Genomic DNA, 24,074 nt, shown 5'->3' on the forward strand with positions numbered 1-24,074 from the left:
GATTTGGAGTAGTTGGACCAGAGAAACAAGAAGTGAGAGTGGAGATGGAGGGAGATGAATAAGAGATAATAGCTGACTACATCCGTGATCCAGTTCTATTTTCCTCTTCCTGCCACAGTTTCTTTTAAAGCCGGTGAAATTAAAATCACAGTTCCTCCAAATTGAAATTATTTTTCAAATCACAATGTTGATATAAAAACAATTTATCATTCAATAGGACTGAATGATAAATAGCCCCTTGTATAATAAATGAATAGTCCATTGTATAACTGCAGAAATGGGTTGGGAGCGAGCCACACTGAGGAAGGTGATAAAAGAAAAATAGATGCATTTGAGTGAATGGGACAGTGGTCTCTGGTCACTTTTGGACCTCACTTTATTTTTGGAGTCAAGCTACCAATATGTTTGCTAATTTTATTTTTAACAGAGGTTTTATACCATGAAACAGCAATGTTTCAAAAAATCTAAGTATGTATGAGTTTAGGTTATCACAAACAATGATGAAGGAACAATGAATGGTGCAAAATGACTGCAGATAAGTTTATGTGTCTGTGAAAAGATGTGAAGAAGTTTTTTGAAAAATAGAAGAAAAGAATGAGTGTAGGAAATATGTCGAACAGAAGGGTTTGGTCACAGTTCAGTGCCAGCGTGCAAAGTAATACACACAGACAGCTGGATCAGAGATCCTGCAAACACCCCTTAATTCACTAGTGTCACCATGGCAACCAATGCTGCCACACTCATTAATTTGTCCCTAAGAGTAAGGTGAAAGGATAATTCACCCTAAAGCCAAATTGACTTTGATTGCATTTTTCCATATGAAAATGGTACTTTAAATGTACATAGTGCAAGTGATCCTGGAGTGTGTTGGCAATCCTGGGCTGAGAAGCTAAAGCATATCCAGGAAAAAAACCAAACAAAACAAAGAACACTAGCAACACTGATGTTAGTAATATAGTCCTGTAATGGCAGTAACAAAACCTCCATCAAATCACAGGTTCATAGTATGTTATCAGCACACAACGTTTCCTCTCCTTCTTCAGTGTCTGTCATTATTTATCTCTTTATGGTCTTTTGGAAAAGGTGTTTATAAATACACCTGGGACTAGGTGTAGTAGGCCAACACCGTGAAAGAACAGCTATGCATATGCCATTTTACCACACATTAACTGGTGTTAATACAAACAGGATGCACAGTGTACCTTAGACCATGTACACAAGTATTGTAGCAGTGGAGAGATGGAATCTAAAGGCTTGCTAGCCAGTTGTTAGCCAGATTGCGTCATCTGAAAAAATGCCTGACAAAAGTAAGGGTGGGAAGCTAGGACCATCGGAATTGTATCCCTCCGAGCTTTTCGATTCCTTTTATCGAGGCCTGTTTGTCAGACGGTTGTTCATTGCAAAACAGTGATATCAAACTCGTGCGTCTGTGCTGATGGGAAGGAGTCATGGCGAAGAGAAAGACGGTCCAAAGCCTAGCTTCATTTTACAAAGAAAGATGACGGCTGTGCTAATGAGAGTGTGTGATTAAGGGTTGTCTCAGTTCACTTACTGGGTGGGGGTGGGGGGGTCCATCAGGCAGTGTAAAGGGTGTTGTATAAAATAGACGTAATGTAAATAGTAATGTAAATAGACGTCTCAGAACCACACCTGTTTCTGTTGCAATATTAATCTGCTGCCACTTGGATAAGTTTGTCAACAACAGCAAAGTCTTGAAGCATTGGAAGTGTTTCAGTTCGCATTGAGAAATAACTTATTATGGTAAAAGCAGGTGAAGCGGGCTACCTTTAAATTAAAATGTGTGATTCACACAGTATCTCCTGTCACAGTTGCTTTATACTATATGGAATGTTTCACCTTCAGTTCATCAAATCCCTGCAGCCATCTGAAGGCAGCTAGACAGATGTGCTGATGAATCTGTAATCTCTAAATAGAATTGTACTTTCATACATAGATTATTAGGATTGACTGAAAGTCTGATCAGTCTGAATTAATTCCCACTGGTAACCATGGTATTTTTATTATTAACAGCATAGTCACAAACCATGTTGTGGTTCTGTGTTGGTTGTGGCTTGAAATACAACTATGTACGCTGAACGGTCACTTAGCAAAATAACTAGCCATAATCAAGTTGTGGCATGACCGGGACTGTTGCTGAAACCTGACACTTGTCAGTTGTAGTCACCTATTAAGCACTCGTTTCTTTTGACCTGAGAGAAACACCAGCCACCATCATAAGCCAAACATACCTTTGTGTTGTGTAATCCCTTTCTTTTCTTCAGATACATTCAGATGTAACAGAGCATTTCAGGCAAAGTCTGTTTATTTAAGTCACAGGCAGGATTGCTTTTGTAGCCTTTGCACCCAAGTGGTCGGGGCAAATGATTTTACCCAAAGAAATCCCAGTTCACAAATCTCTATCCCCTCTCTACATTCTACTCCCTCTTTTTATGCCTTCTTCTGCATTTCCTTCTTTATTCCTCTCTTACCTCCCTTTCAGCTTTTTCTCTTCCCTCCCCAGCTGGACAGTATGCTGGTTAAATATTTGGGGGGAGATACTGGGTGCTTGAAGGCCTAATCTAGGAGGATCAGTAGAGGAGAGGCTGCAGTTGTTGGGGATTAGCTGCTTGTTTTATCATAATGCCACTGCCTGCTTGCTTCGGGTTGGTGCTCACCAGGCAAGCTGCAAAGTCAGAAATCATGAATTCTTACAAAATGTATGAGTAATGCAACAAATTATTGCTGAGCTTTAGTTTCACTAAAAGAGACTGGAATTGGAAAGAAAAAAAAAATAAAGAATTTCACAGGATGAAAAAACAACTCCATAACTTTTCCTACAGACTGTAAATTTCGTGTTAAGAGAATACTACTGAATTGGGGCAAAGTTACAAAAAAAAAAAGAAGTTGTTATCCTGAACTCACAAAGGAGTTTTCAAAGTCTGGAAGGCAGAAAATGGAAAAGAGGAAGACAAGGCAGAAAAGGAAGCAGCTACAAACGAGGGAGAGACAATGATGAAAAAATGCACTACAGGAAAGATATTAATAGGTCATATGTGGGGACAGAGACAGAAGGGTGGGACTCCATAAAAACTGAGATGAATTTTGTGGTTAGTATATGATAGGTAGGTTCATAGTGCAGGATAAAGGTATCATTAGAAATATGAATTAAATGCTGTTTTTTTATGATTTTAAAGGAATAGTTATAGACATTTTGTGAAATGTGTCTGTTGATTTTCTTGCCCAGAGTTAGATCAGCAGATCGATTCCACTTCCTTCTGCCATTCAGAAGTTCTGTTTTGTTTTGTTTTTTTTTTTGTTTTTTTGTGAGACAGTGCTTTCAAAGTGTCCTTTTAATGATGTACGTTGCCTCATTTTTGTTTCCAATGATATCTTCAAAATTAGACTAAATACTTCAAAAATAAATATATTTCTCAGTATTAATTATTTCAAAAGTGATAACATCTTGTATATGTGTTTGGCATACATGTCCTACAACACTTCACTAGCCCTTTTTTTCTTCTACTCACGGGTAACTAGAACAAGACATAATATTTGCAGACGGCAACAGATTTGTAACATTTGTTGCAACTCACAAAAACGTGCAAAAAGCTGCAGCTTGAAATCTGATTGTGATTATGCTGTGAATGTTCAAAACTGTGAATAAATATTGCATTAAAAAAAATTCTCCAAACGCATTTATCCATTTGGAAGCACACTTACTACTGTAGAAAAGAAAAGAAGACACAATAATGCGCAGGTTAAAAACTAATGCTTTCTCTCGGTCTTCCTGTGTTGACCTCCTGCATGTCTAGAATTGGGAAAGATACAACCAGAGCAAGGACCAATTCCACGAAGCTGCCTCCAAGACTGAAGCAAACGTGAGGTGAGACACGCATTCACACACACATATGTATTTACAAACTAATTTGCAGTTCCAAAAGTAAGGAGATATTATTCCCTGGAGCCTCTGGCACACACTCACCAACTCACACATGACATTGGCATACACACAACAGAATAATAAGCAGCGATAGATAGCGATCTGCTCTTTTCCTCATTTTTTAACCAGATAAACGCACACATTCTCTAGAGCAAACCTGACTAATGCGATAAGTGTTTTAATTGGCTGCTTTAATTAAGCCGATTTTAACAATACCCTATTTCCCCATCTTTGCTTCTCACCATGGACTTGTAATGAGCCACAGCCAGGGAAAAGGAAGCTAATTTGCCACTGCAGTCTGTAAAACACACAGCTGTAATTCACATTAGAGACCAGGCCTTGACTTGCTGTTAAATTCTGTGCTACACCATTAACGGGGCTTTCAAAAGACGAGAGTCGGTGGAGCAAGCTGAAAGACGCAAGTATTTATGTGTGAGGACAAAATATACTTGTTTATGTATGTGCTTCAGTGTGTCCTTATCCCTGAAGGCAGGTTTTAGCTCGAGGCCAGCTTTTTGGAAGTGAAGTTTATCTGTAATTTTCTTTTGTTGCCATGATTTTCAAGTCCAACTTCAAACATCTAACTTTGCCAAACTATTTTGGAAGCTGTAAAGGTCCATCACAATTTGCATAGTTTAGCTTTGTGCACAAACTTTTTCTGAGCAATGAGGGATAGATATTTTTGGTGCATTTCACACAGGCAGCAGGCTGAACAGGGTAGCCCAGATGTTCTTCTCCCTAACCACATCCACCCTCTTCTCCTGAGGGATCCCAAGATGTTCCCCAGTGGCAGTGTCTGCCCTGTGGTCTACACCCAGTGGGAGATGCCCAGAAATCCTTTAAAGCTTCTCTAGTCAGTATTTTAATATTAACAATGGATCAAATGACTACATTCACCGAGCACTTGATTAGGGACGCCCATCCACCTGCTTATTCATGCAATTATCCAATCAGCCAATCATGCAGGAGCAGTGCAATGCATGAAATCATGCAGATTCTGGTCGGGAGCTTCAGTTAATGTTCACATCAAACACCACGATAGAGAAAAAATGTGATCTCATTAACTCAGATTTGACCGTGGCACGATTGTTATTGCCTGGCAGACTGGTATATTATTTATGGAATTGTTGATCTCCTGGGATTTTCACACACAACAACAGCCTCCAGAGTTTTAATTCAGAATGGAGCCAAAAACAAAAAAACACCCAGTGAGCAACGGTTCTGTAGACAGAAACACCTTGTTGATGGGAGAGGTGAGAACAGAATGATGGTTGGGGCTTATGGTAACTCAAAGAATCACTCCTTTCGACTGTGGTGAGCGGAAAATCATGTTAGGGTGAACAACACGTCAAACCTTGAGGTGAATGAGCTACAACAGTAGAAGACCTCGTTGGGTTCCACTCCTGTCAACCAGGAACAGAAACCTAAGGCTGCAGTGAGCACAGGCTCACCAATACTGGACAGCTGAAAAACACCCTGGTCTGAGGAATGTGGATTTCTGCTGAGGAAGCAGGTGGGAGGGCCAGACTTTGATGACAGTGGTGGTGGTAGTGGTGTCATGGTGTGGGGATCATTTTCTTGTCACACTTTATACCAGACCACATAAATGCCACAGCCTATTTGAGTATTATTGCTATTGTTTGTAACAGACACCTCCAGTGGGATAATGCTCCATGTCACAAATCAGAAGTTGTCTCTGACTGGTTTCATGAACACCACAGTGAGTTCAGTGAGCTTCACTGGCCTCCCCAGTTACCGGATCTGTTCTACCACATGCCAAAGGAGTTCTGCTGGATTCAGGAGATGAGCAGCTGACAAATCTGCAGAAATGATGTGATGCAGTCACGTCAACATGGAGCCAGAGTCTCAAAAGAGTGTCTCCAACATCTTGTTGAATCAATGGCATGAAAAACTGAGGCTGTTTTTAGAGTGAAGGGAAACCCAACCCGGCCTTCTATCAAAAAAATGCTGAGTGAGTGTAAATGTAATAAGTCGTCCACAGAGAATTATCACCCAGCTTTGCCATTTATTCAATATTCACTTTTTAACAAATTAATATTTGACTTACATTCACCAGGTGGACACATACAAATGAATGCTCTTTGGGGATTTTCTCCTTTATTTTACATTTGGTGGTCTAGAGAGGGATGTCAGTGGATGCTTGACTCCACTGTTTGCTAACACGTTCACCACAATTTATCAGATGCCGAACCATCTCAACAGACTTCTGTCACTGTGAAGGAGCAGCTACACATCTGAGCTCCTAGTCTCCCTACCCTGTCTCTAAGGGTGTGTCTGCACAGAAAGTGTTTCTGCTGCGTTTTTCAGTCGTCCATCTCGTGTGTCTGACAGAACAGATACACTCCATTTTTAATTGTTTCAGGTGTCTGCGCAGGCTGGCAGCTGCCATTTTACTAACGCTATTCTCACGTAAATAGAACCCAAAGCATATTTTTATGGCTCCCCTGGAGACACACACACTGCTGGTCAGCTAATGTGCTGCTCACACACTATGTTACCACATTACAGCAATTACTTTGGTGAGTACAGTGTTTTTATAACCAATGGAAATGTTGGCCAAAAGCACAAAAATAAAACCTGTGTTGTGAATAACCAGAATTACTCTTAACTTATTAAGGACATTTGAACTAAAAATAAGTTTGCATAACAAATTCAGTATCTGGAGGTTAGAAAGACAATGTGTTCTTTCCTTAATCTTGAAGTCATTAATTAACCACTAACTGCTTAATTGAAGGAGCCCAGATTCCAAAGATAGGGAATTGTACAAAATATTTAGAGTCTGAAACACTCGCATGGTCAATTCCACCTGGATGATTCAAAATGAACCGAGAACAAAAAGGTTCTACTTTTAAACAGAAGAGAGGATTACCTACTGACTTCCCTTTTACACCAAAGCCCTGTACTTCAGTCTTAAGCCTGACGATAACAAGTAGCTGTCGGCGCGTCCCTGCACTCACACATTCACAGACTGCCCGTTGTGTGTTAACATTGCAGTTAATACACCCTTTCCATGATAATTTAAAGTGACTGTATGCTGCTATTGGCAGCTGAGGAGAATAAGACTCCATTACAGTTAGGTTTTAAGCAACACCAACATGTTTTTGATCTGATCTGTGTAGATACTGAAGACCAGGTGATCTTACCTCTGGGGAATACTGTACAGTAATACCTCTAATCCTCTGCTCGTTGTGATGTTGTGTGTGTGTGTGTATGTGTGTGTGTGTGTGTGTGTGTGTGTGTCTGTCTGTTATGTGTGGAAGGGGAAGGAGCATATTCTAAATCCATGAGTGTTTTATCATGGAAGATAAAATGATCCAAGCTTCCTGTATGACACTACCTTTATGGTCAATTATATGCTGCTTTTACAGGCTTTAGAGAATGGATTAGGCTCTCATTCAGTCTGTAATCTAGTCTAACCCTAACCTCCGGGGAATTCAGTCGTGTTACTTTAATGGGTGGATTAAGGTGTGAGGAAAAGAGTATGTCTGGTGTATATGGCAACAAAAAATACACAGCAAACAGGATGTATTTGATTTGGACCTGTATACTTCAGTGCCATGGTTCACTTCAATCGAATGGAGCCATTGTTAATGTTAGTAACACCTGTGCTTTTCCTACCATGACAAGTCAGATAAATGTGTGCTGCTCAAGAAGAGATATGAATCATGTTTTGCCCTCCTGTTTCTGTTCATGTGCTGTAAGTATCTTGATCAGAAAGGCTGTAAAAGAAGTAAGTATTTTCCAGCCTTTTAGATGAAATCTTCATGTAACATAATATGTTATTTGTTGCTAGCTATGTAGGTGAACCCAAACTGTGAATGTCTTCACCGGCTGTAGAGGCCAAATCATACTTGCTGCTAGTTGCATAGAGTATGATTGAAATGACTACATAGAACATCCTGTCCCTCAGTATGAATTTCTGTCCTGGAATTTTTTTTCTTTCTTTCAAACAAATCGGATCATCCTGACCTGACATAGTTGCATCAGTGGCTGCTTAAACCCTCTCAACTATCAAATGACAATATATGTCACTTGTCCCTCATCTTGGATACAACACAAGCCAGTCTACCAACAGGAGGCATGCTGGACATTTATCTACATGGTAACAATAATTCAACTTGTTGCAGTGTTCCAGCAGCAGGTGTACCGGGCATTCGTGTCCCTGGTAACAATATTAAGCATATGATTAAGGCTGTGGAGCTGTCAAGGTTTAGTTAGCCTTAGGCAAAAAAAACTACTTGGTTAGGTTTAGGAAAAGATGGTGGTTTGGTTTCAAATAAGTGCTTCCTTAAGGTTAGAATGCAACACATTAATTAACAGGTGGTTAAAGTTGTGGAAATGTCATAGATAAAGGACACCATGGTGACAATGGGATTCACATACAACAGTCTCCTGGATGAAAGTCATATGTTTTGTCGAACTGTCCTTCTACCCCAACCTCCTCCTAATACAGACTTGCTCTTTATATGACTTCCTTCTTTGCGTCTATCATAACTACAATTGCTAGAGGTCATCTAACAATAAAATGTAACTTTGAGTCATAACAAGCTGCTGTACAGATGATGTATGGGATCATTTTTACAGGATTACAGTCTTGATGTTTTTCTTCCTCTTGCTAACTATTCAACAAAGCTGCATTGGCTTATTTTTTAATGATATAATATGATTTATTTCTGAATAGATAAAAAATAGGGATGACATGTTAAAGCCAATACTTGTAATCATTGTATTGGATGTACAGTATTTGCCTCAGATGTAAGAGACAAATATACGACATGCAACAAGAAAACCAAATTTATATACCACTAATTAAGAAACACAGACATGAAAACACAATAGGGACATTTTGATGGATGAATTTAAAATTTAATTAAAGTTTCATTGTTAATCTGTGACTGTGTTTTTAACAAAAATGCCTTGTTTCTTGCAGTAAAAAGAGAGCTTCTGGAACATTATTTACCTACTCTGAGCTGTAGATAAGTGACAACTTAGATTTTATTGACAGTTAATAGCTATCTGTATTCTTCTACCCAGAGCTGCATGAGAAGGGTTTTTCCAAGGAAATTTAAGTCTAAGCATCTTGTCTCATGGTCAGTTTAGTTTGTAGATAAGGACTTAAAACAGCATCCAAAACCAGGGCATTTGCTGATTAAAATAGCATCTGTTTTCTTTTTCCTTTTTTTTTTTTTCTTTTTAATGATGTCAGATGGTGCCATCTATTTATTGAGACAGCCTGTAAAAAAAACAAACCCGTAGGTCATCTGTGCAGCAGCTTATTAAGACCCACAGTTATGTTTGAAGGGTAGGTGATCTCTAGCAGCTGTAATAGTCATGATACGAGCAAAGGAGGAAGTCAGGTGACATAGTATAAAGAGTGACAAAGTCCTCATTAGGAGGATGTTGGGATGGTGGGTCTGCTAAAACACAGGGTTTGACACTGTCACCTCACAGCAAGAAGGCTCTGGGTTCGAACCTGCTGTTCTCCCTGTTTTCTCTGGGTACTGTGACTCCCTCCCACAGTCCAAAGACATGCAGGTTGAGGTTAATTGGGGACTCTAAACTTCCTGTTGGTGTGAATGTGAGATTGAGGGAGGTGAATTGTTGTCTCTATATGTCAGCCCTGTGATAATCTGGCAACATGTCCATGGTGTCGCCCACCCGCGCCCAACGTCAGCTGGCTCCAGCACCCCACGACCCTATGAAAATAAGTGGGAACATTTATAATTAATGAAATGAATGTTTGTGTTGTCCATGACCGTTCCACAGCCTTAACTGTGTGTATATTATCGTAAACCACGATGACAATGGTCTAATCTCCTAATCTTATGGAAGTACTTATTTCAAAACCAAACCCTGCTTTCCTGAACCTAACCAACCAGACCAAACCAAGACTGTTCCATAAGCTTAACCATGAAGGTCCAGTACGGCTGCTATTTCAGGAGATGGTCCTCTGGGTTGTATCCGAGGGTAGAGACAAACAACCTGGTTGTTCAGGGTGGAGGACTTAGTGTTGTCTTCCCTGTTGTCTCTGTTTCAAGGGAGGGGGGGTCTGTCTCAGCTACAGAACACTGAGAGAAACCTTGGATTGTATCACATCAAACAAGTTAACAAACAAGTTAAAATATATGCAAATAGCGTGAACTTCCACTCTTTTCTTTGCACCTTTGGTTAGTCATGTTGAGTAAATGAAGTTTAGAATACAAATACATATGGTTTTAGTAATAAAGGGGCAGACCTTGGACATTGATGGACACAAAACACAGTTCCATGTTTCAACATTTTTTGATGCCAAAGCTACAGGAAACTTGGTTGGAAACTTCAGGCTGACTCTGGCTTTATGCTGTAAACTGACTGAGTGAAGTTTCTCTCAGTGCAGAGCTGTAGAACAAAGCTACTATAAAATACTAGGTGGGTGACTCCTAAACCCTGTTGGCTCCACTGTCCATGTCATTCTTTGTTTTGTATAAGAATGTGTGTATACGTGCCTGTGCGCGTGTGTGTGCATGTGTGAGATGTGTTAATCCGCAGTTTAATCCTCAGAGAAAAAAAAGGCTTCTTTGGCTGCCAGCACTCTGTGGTTAGAGGGACCCAGAGAGCACAGGGACAGTGTGTCATTGTTGCTTGTGTGTATAAGAAAGAGACAGAGGATGAAAAGAGAGAGAAAGCAACCTGTAGCACTCTTAAATGTCAAATTCAATGGAGCATAATAGAACAGTGTGATTAACTTTACTGCCATTACTCCAGCCAAGGAGGTTATGTTTTCACCCATGTCTGTTTGTTTGTTGGTTTGTTTCAACCGATTTGTGCCAAAATTGGTGGAGGGGTGGGGAAAGACCCCATTACATTTTGAGGCAGATCATTTACTGCAAATTTGAATTATTTCGGCCTTGACGGAGTTCTGTGCTCTGAGTTCCCTTTTAGTTCTCTTTGTCTCTCTATCTCTGATCGCATTGCCTTCTTTGTCCAACCCTAATAAATTTGCCAACACAAATGTACCTAATATATGAAGATTTTCTGAAGCGAATAACGCATTTTGCATCTGTTTTATTCTAGAAAGCTATCAGACTGCCAACATAATCACAGGTGCCATATATAAATACGCTGTTATCACATGACCAACAAAAATGAAATATCAGTTTAGTAACCAAATCACACAAAAGAAAAATAATCTAGTGGATTCTTAAATAGACAAAAAATGTTTATGAACTTAAATGTTCAGCAATATTAGTGTAGGTTTTGAGAATAAATTGGCTTTAATACATGACACTAGTACAGATAAGATAGTTTCATGTCTAATGTATTCTCACCATGAGTGACAATATATACAACATAAAAAGAGCAAAGAAAAATGTTATTCCAATTTTTTGCATGTTGACTTTCGTGCCATACAAAAAATAACAAATGCCTCTTTACGTTTGGTTTTTCTGTCCCATATTTTTTTTGTGAAATTATTTTTTGTTTGTTTTGTATTCTTTAAATAAAATGGAACACAGTTCAATAGCATACCTTCTTTCAATCCACCGTAGTACATACTCACACTAATAATGTAGTTTCCCCCAAACAGTACATACACTGAATGTTTGTTCTCGAGTTGTTCTGGGGTGTACATGGACACAAATCTGTACATGCAGCCATCTGATGTAAACACAATACATGCAAGAGAGAGACATGCAAGTAAATATAAAGCAATAATAAAAATACAAAATACAAAGTATACAAGAAAACAGTTACACAAGAAAAGTTATTTAATGAAACTTATACTTCTAGTTGACCCTGTCTGCCAATCCACCACTTTCCCATCCCACGTTCCATCTCACTCCCACTCCAGATGTCCAATCTTGATCAACACTTAAGTACAATCTTATACTTTTTCCACCTCACAGGAATCATTAGGACCCACGGATTCTGCCAGGGTACTAATTCACTAGAAATATGACTTCAGGCTTGCAAGACTTGATTGAGCAAACAGCTGTAATCTTCATCACAGCGCCTGCGATAACTTGAAGTCTACGGCCATAGGTCTCCCATTGATTTTGAACATATGAACACTAAAGCTCCAGTGGCAGCTGGTGATTATTTACTGTACCCTGGTGAGACTCCAGGCATTGAAAGTCTAACTGAGATAGAATCTTGTAGGGAGAGTCAGTCGATAGCTTTGAAACAAACTAAAACAGGATTTCTGCAGTAGCTCAGTACAGCTCCTCAGCCGTATGACCTGTGCACCCTCCATCGGTCGGCTGCCATAAAAACAGAGGAGGCCTCTTAGCAGTGGTCTGTGGCAACAACCCTTCTGGAGCTGGCCAACACTGAAGCAGTCATTGCTACACCTAACTGTTCGCCACTTAGCAAAGGCATTTTGAATTTGCTAACTCAAGAGATTTTACCTAGCTGTCAAAATAAAACAGATGAAGTGAAAGAGACATGAGGATGGAAACGACTGTCTTTCTTGTCTAGATACAATTTGTGTGTCAGAGAGTGAGGGAGACAACCTCCTCTTCAGAGCTGAAAGTAATAGAACGAGAGTGAGATAGAGAGAGACAAGGCAGATATCCACGTCAAACCGCTCAGGTCACTATCCAAGGCATTTTAACAAGGCCAGCTGTCTGTTACAGTAGTAGCTGAACTAGCCTTAATAGCCAGCCTTTGTCAGATCCACCCAGCCTGTGTCAGGCGATACCAGCCTACAGAGATCACTCAGTGATAAGGCTGGGAACATTGACAAGGCAAGTCCAGAGTCCAAGTTAAGAAGCAGACGACTTGGCAATTGTTGCTGTGCTGCAAGAGAAAATCCAACCTGAAACATAGTGTGTGGTTCACAGAATTTAGACCCAGTTAAATTTCAGATGTGCAGATTACATGCTGCTGAACTTTAAAGTGGCTGTTTGAAGAAAACAGCCTGATTTGAATGGAAAGGGAAACGGTGTTAAATCAGGTGTGTCATTAACATTATCAAGTGGATGTCTAGTCCCACAGCTACTTCAGATGGATCCACAGCCTGCTTTGATTTTTATAGCTGTCAGGAATATAAGATTATTGCAAGATATTCACCATGTTAACACAGACCATTTAATGATCTAATACATTTTCTAATTAGTGAGGAAAGTCAGGAAAATGGGAAGTGCTTTATATCAGTAAATTGAACAGTGGAAGATTTGATAAATGCTCTGTATGAGGCTGAATGTCTGAAATGGTGTCTTCAGAGAAAGGTGATGTTGAAGCCAGGACTGTGTGGAGGCCCAGTCTATCTAAGGGAGGCAATTAACAATACTTTAAAAACTAAAATGATATGAGTATTAAAATGAGACATATTATATTAGACATATAACAGCTTTTGTGTTTTATGATACTAAACAACTGAGAAGCTTAAAAAAATAAAATTATATGAATGAAAAGTCGGGTGTACAGTCTTATTTAAGATGTATTTTACTTGAAATGAGGACTGCCATTTAGCTCCAAAGCACAAAGGTGGAAAATAACACGCACAGCAGGTGAATGCAGAATTGTTAACCGACAGACCTGTCAACTGTTGGTCTTTTGAACAGCAAAAAAAATGCAAAAAACTCACTAACTTGTAAAGTATCAGAACAGAGTGGCTTTTATCTCTCTTATCAAGTAGAAAAGTATAAATGGATTCAGGCTAGGCTTGGAGCAGGAGGTATACAGTACTGTACACACACACACACACACACACACACACACAATATACAATAGACTGTATATAAAGATGGATGTAGCCTCTGTGATGGCTCGGAGTGATCTGGCAGTGCCTGGCTCCACTTAACTCCTGGCTAATCCAGAAATGGTCAGAGAGGTGGGGTTTGTGTAGAGCTGAGACTTTGGCAAACATACACTCACCTACTTGTCACTCAAAGCTGCATGCCTGCAATTATGCATAACTTTAAGCCCTAATAAATTTAAATGGGTAAGTTATATAAAAATTCACCCCCTGTACAGTTGTCATGAAGCGGGAAAGTGGTTAAAGAGACCAAAATCATTTTTTGTACCAGGCTGTAAACATGTTTATTTCTACTATAAAGTTAAGCTTTTTAACATGAGAGTCTGTGAGGACTGACCCACTTTTGGATCCAGCCTCAAGTGGCCATTCAAAGAACTGCAGTTTTTTAGCACTTGGTGTTGGCTTCATTTTTCAGCCCCGGAGGTTGCTGCTTGTAACACATGCAGTTTCATACTTTTACACACAGGCTTAGATGTTTTTTCCACAACCCATCAGAGTTTGGTCAAAAGCAGACTATTTCTCCTTTTACAACATGCTTGCACAATAACATAAACTCAATACCTTTAAAACTCTTAAAAACATGTGAAGGTCATGGAAATGTTTTGGCTTTCAGAAGCAGACCATAATTATTGAATTTTACAGAGGAGCCGTTGTGGAAACCTGGAAGAAAACATGTTTACTAATACAGCGTTGACAAAAGATTGGCAGAAGACAGAGGCGTTGAGAGGAATGATGTACTCTACCTCATCTTCAGTGTTTGAGAGACAGTGAAGTCTGAGCTCGAGTACATAGAGGACACTGTCTTCCTGGTTGCAGGTGTGATAGGAATGGAGAGATGGGGGAGGACACGTGAAGCAGTGTGGAGATACAAGATAGGCTAGAAGAGGATGTGTGCCCTCAGTCAATTGAAAAGCTGTCAGGGCGCAGGTACATACAAGCTACAAGCTAGAGATAAGGGGCAACTCCATCTCTCGAGCTGTTTTCCTCTTCACCTCTACTGCCCTCTTTCTCCCTTGTTATCATCTCTCTTTTTCTCTTTACTTCACCATCACTCCTGTATTAATCAGGCTAGTAATGGTGAATCAGTCTGTTCAGGGATTCTGACCTTCTAACTTGTCAAATGACATTTTCCTCCCTGGTAAAAGATGGACCTGTTTACCTCAGTCTCTCGCTCTCGTAAACATTTACTCATCATTGGACGTGTCAGATAGTGAGCAAATTCTTGGAGTGCTGCAAAACAGTGTTAAATATGTTCATTATTTTGACTTGGATTAAAGCTAATGAGAAGGTGGCCCAATAAGAGTAGTGAGACATTTGGGGAAATTTGCTTATTCATTACATAAGAAGATCAAAACTACTTTTATGCTAGTACTCAACAGTTGAGAGCCAGTAGCATAAAGACTTGAAGCAAGGAGAAATCATGTTGATTGATGACCTTCAGAGGTGCTAGGAGGTGACTTTTTTTTAGGTTTTGGAAATCCTGAGGTTAGCTTTCCCCTCCTTCTTCTAGTCTTTATGTTACTGTTGTGCCTCTAGTCTAAATCTTTGGAAACAGAGATGCTAACATCTATCTAGGTTTGAGGAGTGGTTTGCCTTTAATATCTCACAAGAGGAGTTACAATGATGTTGAACATGTGACAGATTTATTGCTCTAGAGCAGCAAACCAATAGTCACAATGCTGCAATTTGTGTATAAACAAAATGAAATGAAAATGAAATTTTTAAAAAAAAAGCTCTTTCAAAAAAAAAAATAAACAAAATACAAAAATAAATTTTCAATCCCCTTCAAGTTGAAATCCTCAACTCCAGCACTCTTTTGAAATTACGGAGTCAGAGAACCAAGAGCTCAGTTCCTTTTACCCTGTGCAGGTGTGTGTGTTGAATAGTCTGCACCTATCTCTAATACCACTACCTGGGTAGAGTTAAAAGTGTGCATGTGTCCTTATCTGGGGTCCATGTGAATGAATCATGCTGATTAGATGCTGTAGACTGATCCTACAGCTGACCACACTGTTTCCACGTCCATCCACAATATCACGGGCTAAGCTTGCCGTCACAGAATCCTCACAGATTTATCTGGTAAATAAAAACCAAGCTACACAAATAGTGCAGAATAATAAGTCTGTTCTCCGTTTCTGACATCAGACCTCATTATCTTTTTGTCTTCCATCTTATAATGTACAGTATAACCAATAACTAAGGATATACTTCAATTAACATGAAATGAATTACTCTTTATTATGACCTCATTTGGTATTTTAACATTAACAAATAAAATATTTATCATGAATTACCTTAGATCACAATATACAGTGCATTGTGCATGAACAGATGAAATATGTAGGTTTTTTAAACCACTTTTTTCCTGTAACATGTTCCTTTTCACTGTTTTGAAAAATCATTTTTATGCATTACATTTTAATATGTTCCTCGTAAACATGAATATGAATTGAGTTATCACTATTACTCTTCCAACATACAACTTCAGCAATCCAGTTCAGTTCAACAACAATACAGCTGTACTACAAACATGAAGGCTAAAGTTAACTCCACCAAACAAATTGAATACCGTATTTTCCGGACTATAAGGCGCACTTAAAAGCCTTTAATTTTCTCAAAAAATGACAGTGCGCCTTATAATCCGGAGCGCCTTATATATGGATTAATTCTGGTTGTGCTTACTGACCTCGAAGTGATTTTGTGTGGTACACAGCGCTCACGGCACTCTGTCAAAATGTTTTAGTACGACTTTGGTAAACTACAAAGCCGCACCGCTTGCAGCATTACGGCTATCGTAGTCAGGAGCGTCGCGGAGTAATACATACTGTGCTTCACCATAATATTACAGTGTGTGTGTATAAGGACCTATAAGGAGTTATTGTGAATACGCTAACGTTTGATTTAGCGGTATCAGACTGTGTTTTTTTACGTGTCACAACTGAACAAGGTTGGGAGTTATTGTGAACGCGTTTAATAAAGTTTGATTTATCTGACTGTTTTGTTTCGCTTAATGCGCCTTATAGTCCGGTGCGCCTTATATATGAAAAAAGTTCGAAAATAGACCATTCATTGACAGTGCGCCTTATAATCCAGTGCGCCCTATAGTGCGGAAAATACGGTAATTACAATTTGCCTTTAATATTTCATACAGCTATGAGCTGTTCCATTAATCAAACCAGTAATTGGCAGTACGTTATTACAATGACACACTGCTAATTGAGGCTAACGGCTAGTGGTTAGCAATTAGCTAACCACTTTTTAGAGCACTGATACAATGATAAAGTCCATTGGAAAAATTAGACCCTGATTGTTTTTTATGGAAAGGAGCTGAACTTGAACAGCAAATACAGTGTATTCTCTCTCCTCACAGTGGCTAGCAGCGGACTAGCAAAGAATGTGTGCTTCAACTCAACAGGATTTCAAACACTCGACAGAAGCTGTCTCCCTCACGTTCACAGTCAGGATTTTAATGAGAGCTTATCAATTAAAAGCTTATTATTAAGCTTATTAGCTTAATAGCATTGACATATGGAAATATTCAAGGTTTTAAGACTTTTCTGTGGTGTTTTCTACCCGGACATATTTAGTCAATCTCCATGTTTTCAGGAGGAGGTCTCAAAGGGAGGTGTTGGGAAACAGCACATAGCGCCCCCTACACTAATTTTGCAGACAGTGTATTGTGCTCCCCACAGGAAACACTTCTACATGACTTCTAAATGACATATATGGTTTTAGTAGACTTATGTTTCATATGGGTTAGACTTAGCTAGCTCTATTTAGCACATAGCTACCAGAGTGGTATAGATCTTCTCTCTTGAATCATCACCTCAGATATATGCCATATGCCCCCTCTATACAAAGGCATGTACACAGCAGTAGCCCAGAACCTGCAAAGAGAACTGCAGCAGCGGTATTACACTATGAATCAAAAAGAGTTGTAAGATAAAGGAAAGATAAAAAAGATTATGTTTGACAAGCTTAAGTTGTTCAGGGCAAAGAAAGACGTTGGAATAGAATCAAAGAAACGTGTAGCACCTCGATATTTAGACACCTCTTGCAGGAGAGAGCCAGAGGCTGTGCACCATGCAGAGACAGTTAATGATGAATTGATGGCTCTCTCTTAACACTCTGTTTCACTCCAGTCAGGTTTTTGATGCACCCATAAACTGAGAAGTTTTTTTTGTTTTGTCTCATGTTTTGATATTCACACATATGAAATATATAGAATGAAGCTTTTATTTCCCTGGTAATGAGAGGGAGAATATTTCATTCAGCTGTATTTTGTGTAGTTGTAATGACAAACTTCAACCTGAGCTTGAACATCATTACTGAAGGAGTTAAAAGTGCTGAAAGTAACAGAGCCAGTAAACAGAGTCAAGGAATTAATCTTAGCAGGAAAAATGTTGTTTGTTTGGTGATTAATTCTAAATATAACTTCAGTGACCAACAAATTGTTCACATACAATCTAACAGGTCTATCTGAGCAAACTGACTGTGCTTTATCATCAGATTTACCTGACATTAGTATTGAGTCACAAATGGAACAAAAACAACAAACAACCTTTAAAATCTGAGTCAGTAATTTGCGTTTCTTTCTTTGGATTCACCTCTTTTCCAACAAAATGTAACTAGCACTGCATAGAGAAGTAGCTGCTAGATTAATGCAGGTTCTCTGCTACTTGGCTGCCACTCGGGGAGCCGTCTGAATTTCGATGAATTTTTTGCAGCGACTGTTTTTTTTTTTTCAGCCCTGCAGTGATGCTTAAACAGTCCTGACATTGAAAGATGCAGGTGTTTCAAGTTGACTTTGCCCAAAGAGTCAAACATTATAAAAAATGTATTGTCATAACAAGCCGAAACACGCAACGTATGCCTCGTGTGTTGGCTCAAGAACAAGATGTTGCAGAGTTTCTCTGAACGTGTGTTGCAGCCCTCAAGTCAGTCACAATATTGGATTCTCTTCATTTTTCTTCCTTGGGCACTGCTTCCTATGAGGAGTTAACAAGATTTTCTAATTACTTGCCTGAAACACAGTAGAGATACCAATACTTTGTAGTTGACAGGATAGAAATAAAATGGCACAGAGGACAAACAATGCTTCACATGTGCAGCCAAAGCCATTAAGGAAAACACAAAAAACATCACTCTTAACTCCAAGAGAAGCATTGTTTAGAGGCGATAAAAGCATCTTCCTTATCAGTCTCGGAGCTTTGCCAGTAGCTTTTGTAGTTGGTTATGTGTTTTTTTTGTGTGTGTGTTTTTGTGTCTTTCCCATTTTCCAGTTTCTCCCCTCTTTCATTTCTCTCCCTCTCTCTGCCTCGGTAAGCTGGTCTGCATGGTCCAGAAGTCTGAAGCCTCTGTGTTCCGTCCGCCTCCGCCTTTGCCGCCGGAGATTAAAAATAATGGGCTGCACCATTAATTAAGCAACTAATCTTACTGTTTATGTTTTGTCATATTTACTGCTCGCAGATGCGTAGAGAAGAGAAGAGAACTCCCCCAAAAATGACTGCTCCCACACACGTTAAATTGCTTTTGCGGCACACACACACACACACACACACACACACACACACACACACACACACACACACACATATTAACAACAACAAGCCTGTGCGTGGCTCGACAAGCTGTCAGAGAGGCTGCTTTACTTTATTCCCGTAAAAAAAAAAACAAAAAAAAAAAACCAATGCCTCCTCCTCTCTCCCTCGCTCTCTTGATTTTTATTTATTTATTTTTGTAAGCGGCTAAGTTAATATTGTTGATTTAAGACCTCACCTTCAATTTGGTGTAGCATGTAGACAGAGCTTTAGCTTTTGCCGCGGCTGAACCAATTTTCTGCTTCAAGCGCCTTTAATAAACCACGCAGCGCTATCAGGAGGCTCTGGCTTCCCTGATGAAGGCCATTTATTTCAAATTAAAGGAGAGTTCCTTATCTTCGGCCGCCTCAAACGGACAGAGAGATAAAGATGGCGCGCTTTGGTGTCGTCCCCTCTATGTTGTTAATGTAATGGGTGAAACGGAAGGAGCGAGTGAGGGAGAAGTGAGGCAGGAGACTGAGTTGGAGGGAAGATGGAGACAAAAAAAAATTGGACGAAGACAGATTAAACAGGAAAGATAAACCATTAGAAGGTGGTGTGGGGGGAACAGAGTAATCTGATAGGCTGTCTGTCCTCTTTTTAAAAAGGGCTTGTGAGAGAACACCAGTGGATGTTTCTTTCTTTCCCTTTCATCTTTTTGTTTTATCTCACTTCCTTCCTTTATATGTTTTTCCTCTCTGTCTTTTCATTTTCCTGTTTAACCTCTATCACCCTTACTCAGATTAACTCTGTCTTTGCCTCCACGATATTGTTGCCGATGATAAAGTGTGCGTTGTAGATATTGGTATGCTGTAATTGAAATGCTGGGGTCAGCTCTCCTCTGTAAATCAAAGCCAAAAAGAGCCTTTAATTTGGCTTTCAATTAAATCTGGTGTTAAATACTCCTCACAGAGAAGGTGTGTATGCTGGGGCACGTGTGGAGGAGGCGTTTTGGCATGTAGGGAGGTGTGTGTGTGTGTGTGTGTGTGTGTGTGTGCGCAGGACATGCTCATTGTGCTTTCATGTTTACGGTGTAGTACAAAGTGTGTGTGTGTGCGTGTGTACGCTTGTGCGTGTGCCTTTTTGTACCTACGTGGGTGTACATAACTTTGCTTGTCTCTGCTTCAATCAGTCAGAATCCATTACAGTGAGGCACCCAGGCAGCAAGCCTGTCATAGTTAACAATCACACAGATAGACAGGCAAAGACCAATTACAATACAGCCCACATATCAAATTAAGCATGGCTAATTCAGTCTCTCAAAGCACACTTTTCTGCTGTATTTGATCAGAATGATCCTACCCACTCAATTAAAAGTGATTTAGCAGTAATTGCATGATTTGCAATGAAGCACGTTCCATGCACACCATAGGTTGTTAACCAGGTTGCAGTGGGTGTAAATGTTAATTGTTTTTCATCTTGTCTTGCCTCATTTAATCAGACCTCTTTTTTTTTCTTTTTTTACAGTTTCTCTTTTGTTTGGTTCGTTAGTTTCAGCCAACAAAAACCAAAGACATTTTAGTCTCATTTTTGCTTTTCGTTTTTTATTAATTATTATGTCTTTTAAGTGTTAGCTGCCTGTTGCAAGAGATGGCATAGTTTACCTTTTCACACAAACAGCTCTCATGTCACTATGACAGACTGACACTCTTCAGTAAACCCAGTTATCATTTCCTGTGTGAGCAGAGCTGCTCTCTCTGTCATTCTGCTCACCCTGCATCACCACAGCTCTGTGTTCTCATTCAGAAGCTGGATTCACTTACTTGTTCATTAGCATTTAGCTTGAGCTAAATGAGAAGCTAAAACATCAAATACAACAGTGATTCTTCTATAGCCAACATCTAGAGGAGGATTTAGATGGTTGACCATCGACTTCAACCCTGCAGCTCACTCCCTCCCTCCAAGAGCAGCACGATTGGAAATAACTTCAACCTTCCCTCCACATCCATGCCACCTGATCCAGTTCCATTTGATTTGATACTTTTACATGTTTTCATGGAGTCTCTCAGCTCTATTGTTGCTGCCTTCTTGTCTAATTCTCTGTGGATTGTAGATTAATGAAATTGTTTTTTTCCAAAGAACATCAAGGTCACATCCGGTAACAGAGTTTTATTTTTGGCCTTGTTTTCGTCACAAAAAATATATGTGAACAAAATATTTGTTATCAAATGACAGGTATTTACAAACGACTTTACAAATGAGCTGAAGCTTGGAGTGACAAGATTTTTGAATAATTTTTAATTGTAATTAATGATTTTCTTGGCCTCTTGGGGGTGCACATCCAGCACTGATGTAACAGCATTATCATTCATTTGGAGTGCTGTGTCTGTTGATCTGGCGACTGCACATCTAACGTTCCCCCTCATTTATCCTTTTAACTCTGATTCTGGTCTCCACCAACTCCTGAGGGAAATATCTGGCTTTTTAGCTGCTGAATGCTCCACTGTGTTCACCAACTTACGTTCACCAGCCAACTGTGTCTGTCTCCCGTTTGGTGCTGAGCAGGTTGTGTAGAGTGGATTTTTAGGCCATTGTTGCTGAAAACGTTGAGAGTGAGGAGCAAGTTGCAGTGACACTGTGTAGACCTGAGGGGAGCTGCAGAGTTTGGTGATAATTTCCTGTGAGAAACCTTTATGTGACTTTATGTGACATACTGGTAGTGAAAAACATATAAACATATAAAAGCATAGATTCTAGATACTTCACATAGTTTTAATTTGTGGCCCTTTTTTTCATGGAATCTACTGTGGTTTCTCTGAGGAGCTGATATTGACCGCATGATGCACTAACTGTTGTTGTTGTTGTTTGTTTGTTTGTTTTTTTATTTACTTAATTATTTATGAATTTATTTGATTTGACTAATACAAATCCTAAACAAATCCAAGCCAAATATATATGTGAAATTTTAAACTGCAGTGGATGTGAAAATCTGGATTTGACAATCTGGTCCAATATTGAAACTTTAGATGCCGCTGCTGTTCTTTGGTGTTTTGAAGTGATCCTACTTTTTTCAGTTTGTTAATATTTTTCTGAAAGAAGGAAACAACTGTTACTGTTTTCTTTCACTCCTCTTCCTAATCCCATCCTTTTCTATCTGTCTGTCTGTTTTTTTTTTGTTTTTTTTTTCAGAGCTTGCAATACAGACCCCGTGTGTGCTGGCCTGCAGGCTCAGATTTTATCCTGTTACAGGGAGAACACAGACCAGACCCTCAGGTGTTCAGACCTCGCCAAAGCATACATGCAATGTATCAATGCTGCAAAGAAGGTAAGAGTCTTTTCAAATCCAGATTTAGAATATCAGGGAAGGTTAAGTATATCTGGAACAAAAGTATTAAAATAAACTGTAATTATTGTGACAGCCAAGTCCTAGATCATACTTTAATTATCTGGATCACTTTCTGAAGCCTTGTCACAAGCAGCTTTCTAAAGAAGGAGGCGGCTTTACTCACCTGTAAACTGACAGGTGCGTAGGAGAAAAAGCAGTAATGTAAAACAAAACATCACATAGGAAGCACAGGAATTATTGGAATAAAAGTAAATAGAGTAAATAGAAAATAATTTACAAGTTAGTACACATGAAATACATCTTCAGTTACCCAAACAGTTCAGTCTTTTATTTGACCCCATCAAATGTGTAATTTATATTCTCATAATGCTCGTAATGTTAATGAATGGGTCAAAATACATTCATATCAAAACAACTACAGCAATCAAAAACCTGCTACCCTGGCAAAAGACACACTGATTCACACACCAATAATAAGTCCAAATTAAAAAACACACAATCAATATCACGTAAGAAACAGAAAATTCTGTATTTAAGGTTTGTTAGGTTAAAAGACTAATAGTAAATAATATACAATAATAACATTTTCTTGTTTCTTGTTCCAGTTTTGATGTGGTATTGGATATGATTAGTGATATTTATTGATGATGAAGTGGGAATCTCACCAGCTGGGCCTTATTACTTCATGCCCCTGCCCCCTCCCAGTTTTCTTCTGTAATTGTGAATAGCTTAGTCTCCGGGACTGGCTGACACCTTTGTGGTTGTGCGTGGTTGTAGACACTCATGTACTGACCGGTTGTCATTTGCTTTGTGAAATATACAGTATGAGGGTCACTTGACTGATATGTTGTAATTTAGTGAATTCCCTGGAAGTATAGAGAGTGTGCAGGAGTTTTCTTGTTTTCAGAAGCAACTTTCTACCAAAAGTAATAAAAATGTTGAAAATAATAATATCATATTGGCCCTCCCCTCCACAAAGCAGTGATTCAGGGAAGTTTGGGACATAACAATCCAGTGTGAGTGGTGGCTTTTGAAGTTCTCTAAGGAGAGACATGTTTTTATTTTCACAGCAGCACTCTGTCTGATGTAAAAGAAAGAAATTCATTTTTCTCATGTTCACAAGATTATTCTGTGGGAGTTGAAGAAAAAAAAACAACATCTGATTGATAGGGTTTTGAGTGCTGTCACTTTAGGTTTTTACACAGAAAAAAAAGCCTTGTCATTAGAAACAGCTTTCAGAGTGGATGTGTGATGCAAAAGTTCGTAATCCAATTTCTCCAGCGCTACCAAACTTGTTTTCCTACCAAGACTGAAAATGACACCTTTTCAAGGCAAACACATTTGTGGGTTGATATAAAGTAAGTCTTCAGTCACAGCTCACCTCGTCACTACAGATCTTTGGCCTTTCGGTTGTGATATCAGGTAGTTTACAGGCACAGTATCACTTAAAGTAAGTGAGGAAAAGCAGGATGTTGTGTGAAAACAAGCCTTAAAAGAGGATGTAAAACCAGA

The 24,074-nt window shown here is 39.3% G+C and overlaps 1 protein-coding gene across 2 annotated transcripts in view; it reads left to right on the top strand.

Annotated features, from left to right (window-relative positions):
• The window catches only part of LOC139620195 (MICOS complex subunit mic25a-like), an 88,142-nt gene that overhangs the window by 34,660 nt on the left and 29,408 nt on the right, over positions 1-24,074 (top strand). For both annotated transcript variants that reach the window (XM_071475507.1, XM_071475508.1), the window contains 2 exons: positions 3,813-3,883; positions 22,406-22,541. In XM_071475507.1, coding sequence (XP_071331608.1) covers positions 3,813-3,883; positions 22,406-22,541 — 207 coding nt within the window. The remainder of the gene's footprint in view (positions 1-3,812; positions 3,884-22,405; positions 22,542-24,074) is intronic.

Source organism: Trachinotus anak, unplaced genomic scaffold (assembly GCF_046630095.1).
Source record: "Trachinotus anak isolate AG129_WGS33_773 ecotype Australia unplaced genomic scaffold, CSIRO_AGI_Tana_v1 ptg000004l, whole genome shotgun sequence".
NCBI classification, from domain to species: domain Eukaryota; kingdom Metazoa; phylum Chordata; class Actinopteri; order Carangiformes; family Carangidae; genus Trachinotus; species Trachinotus anak.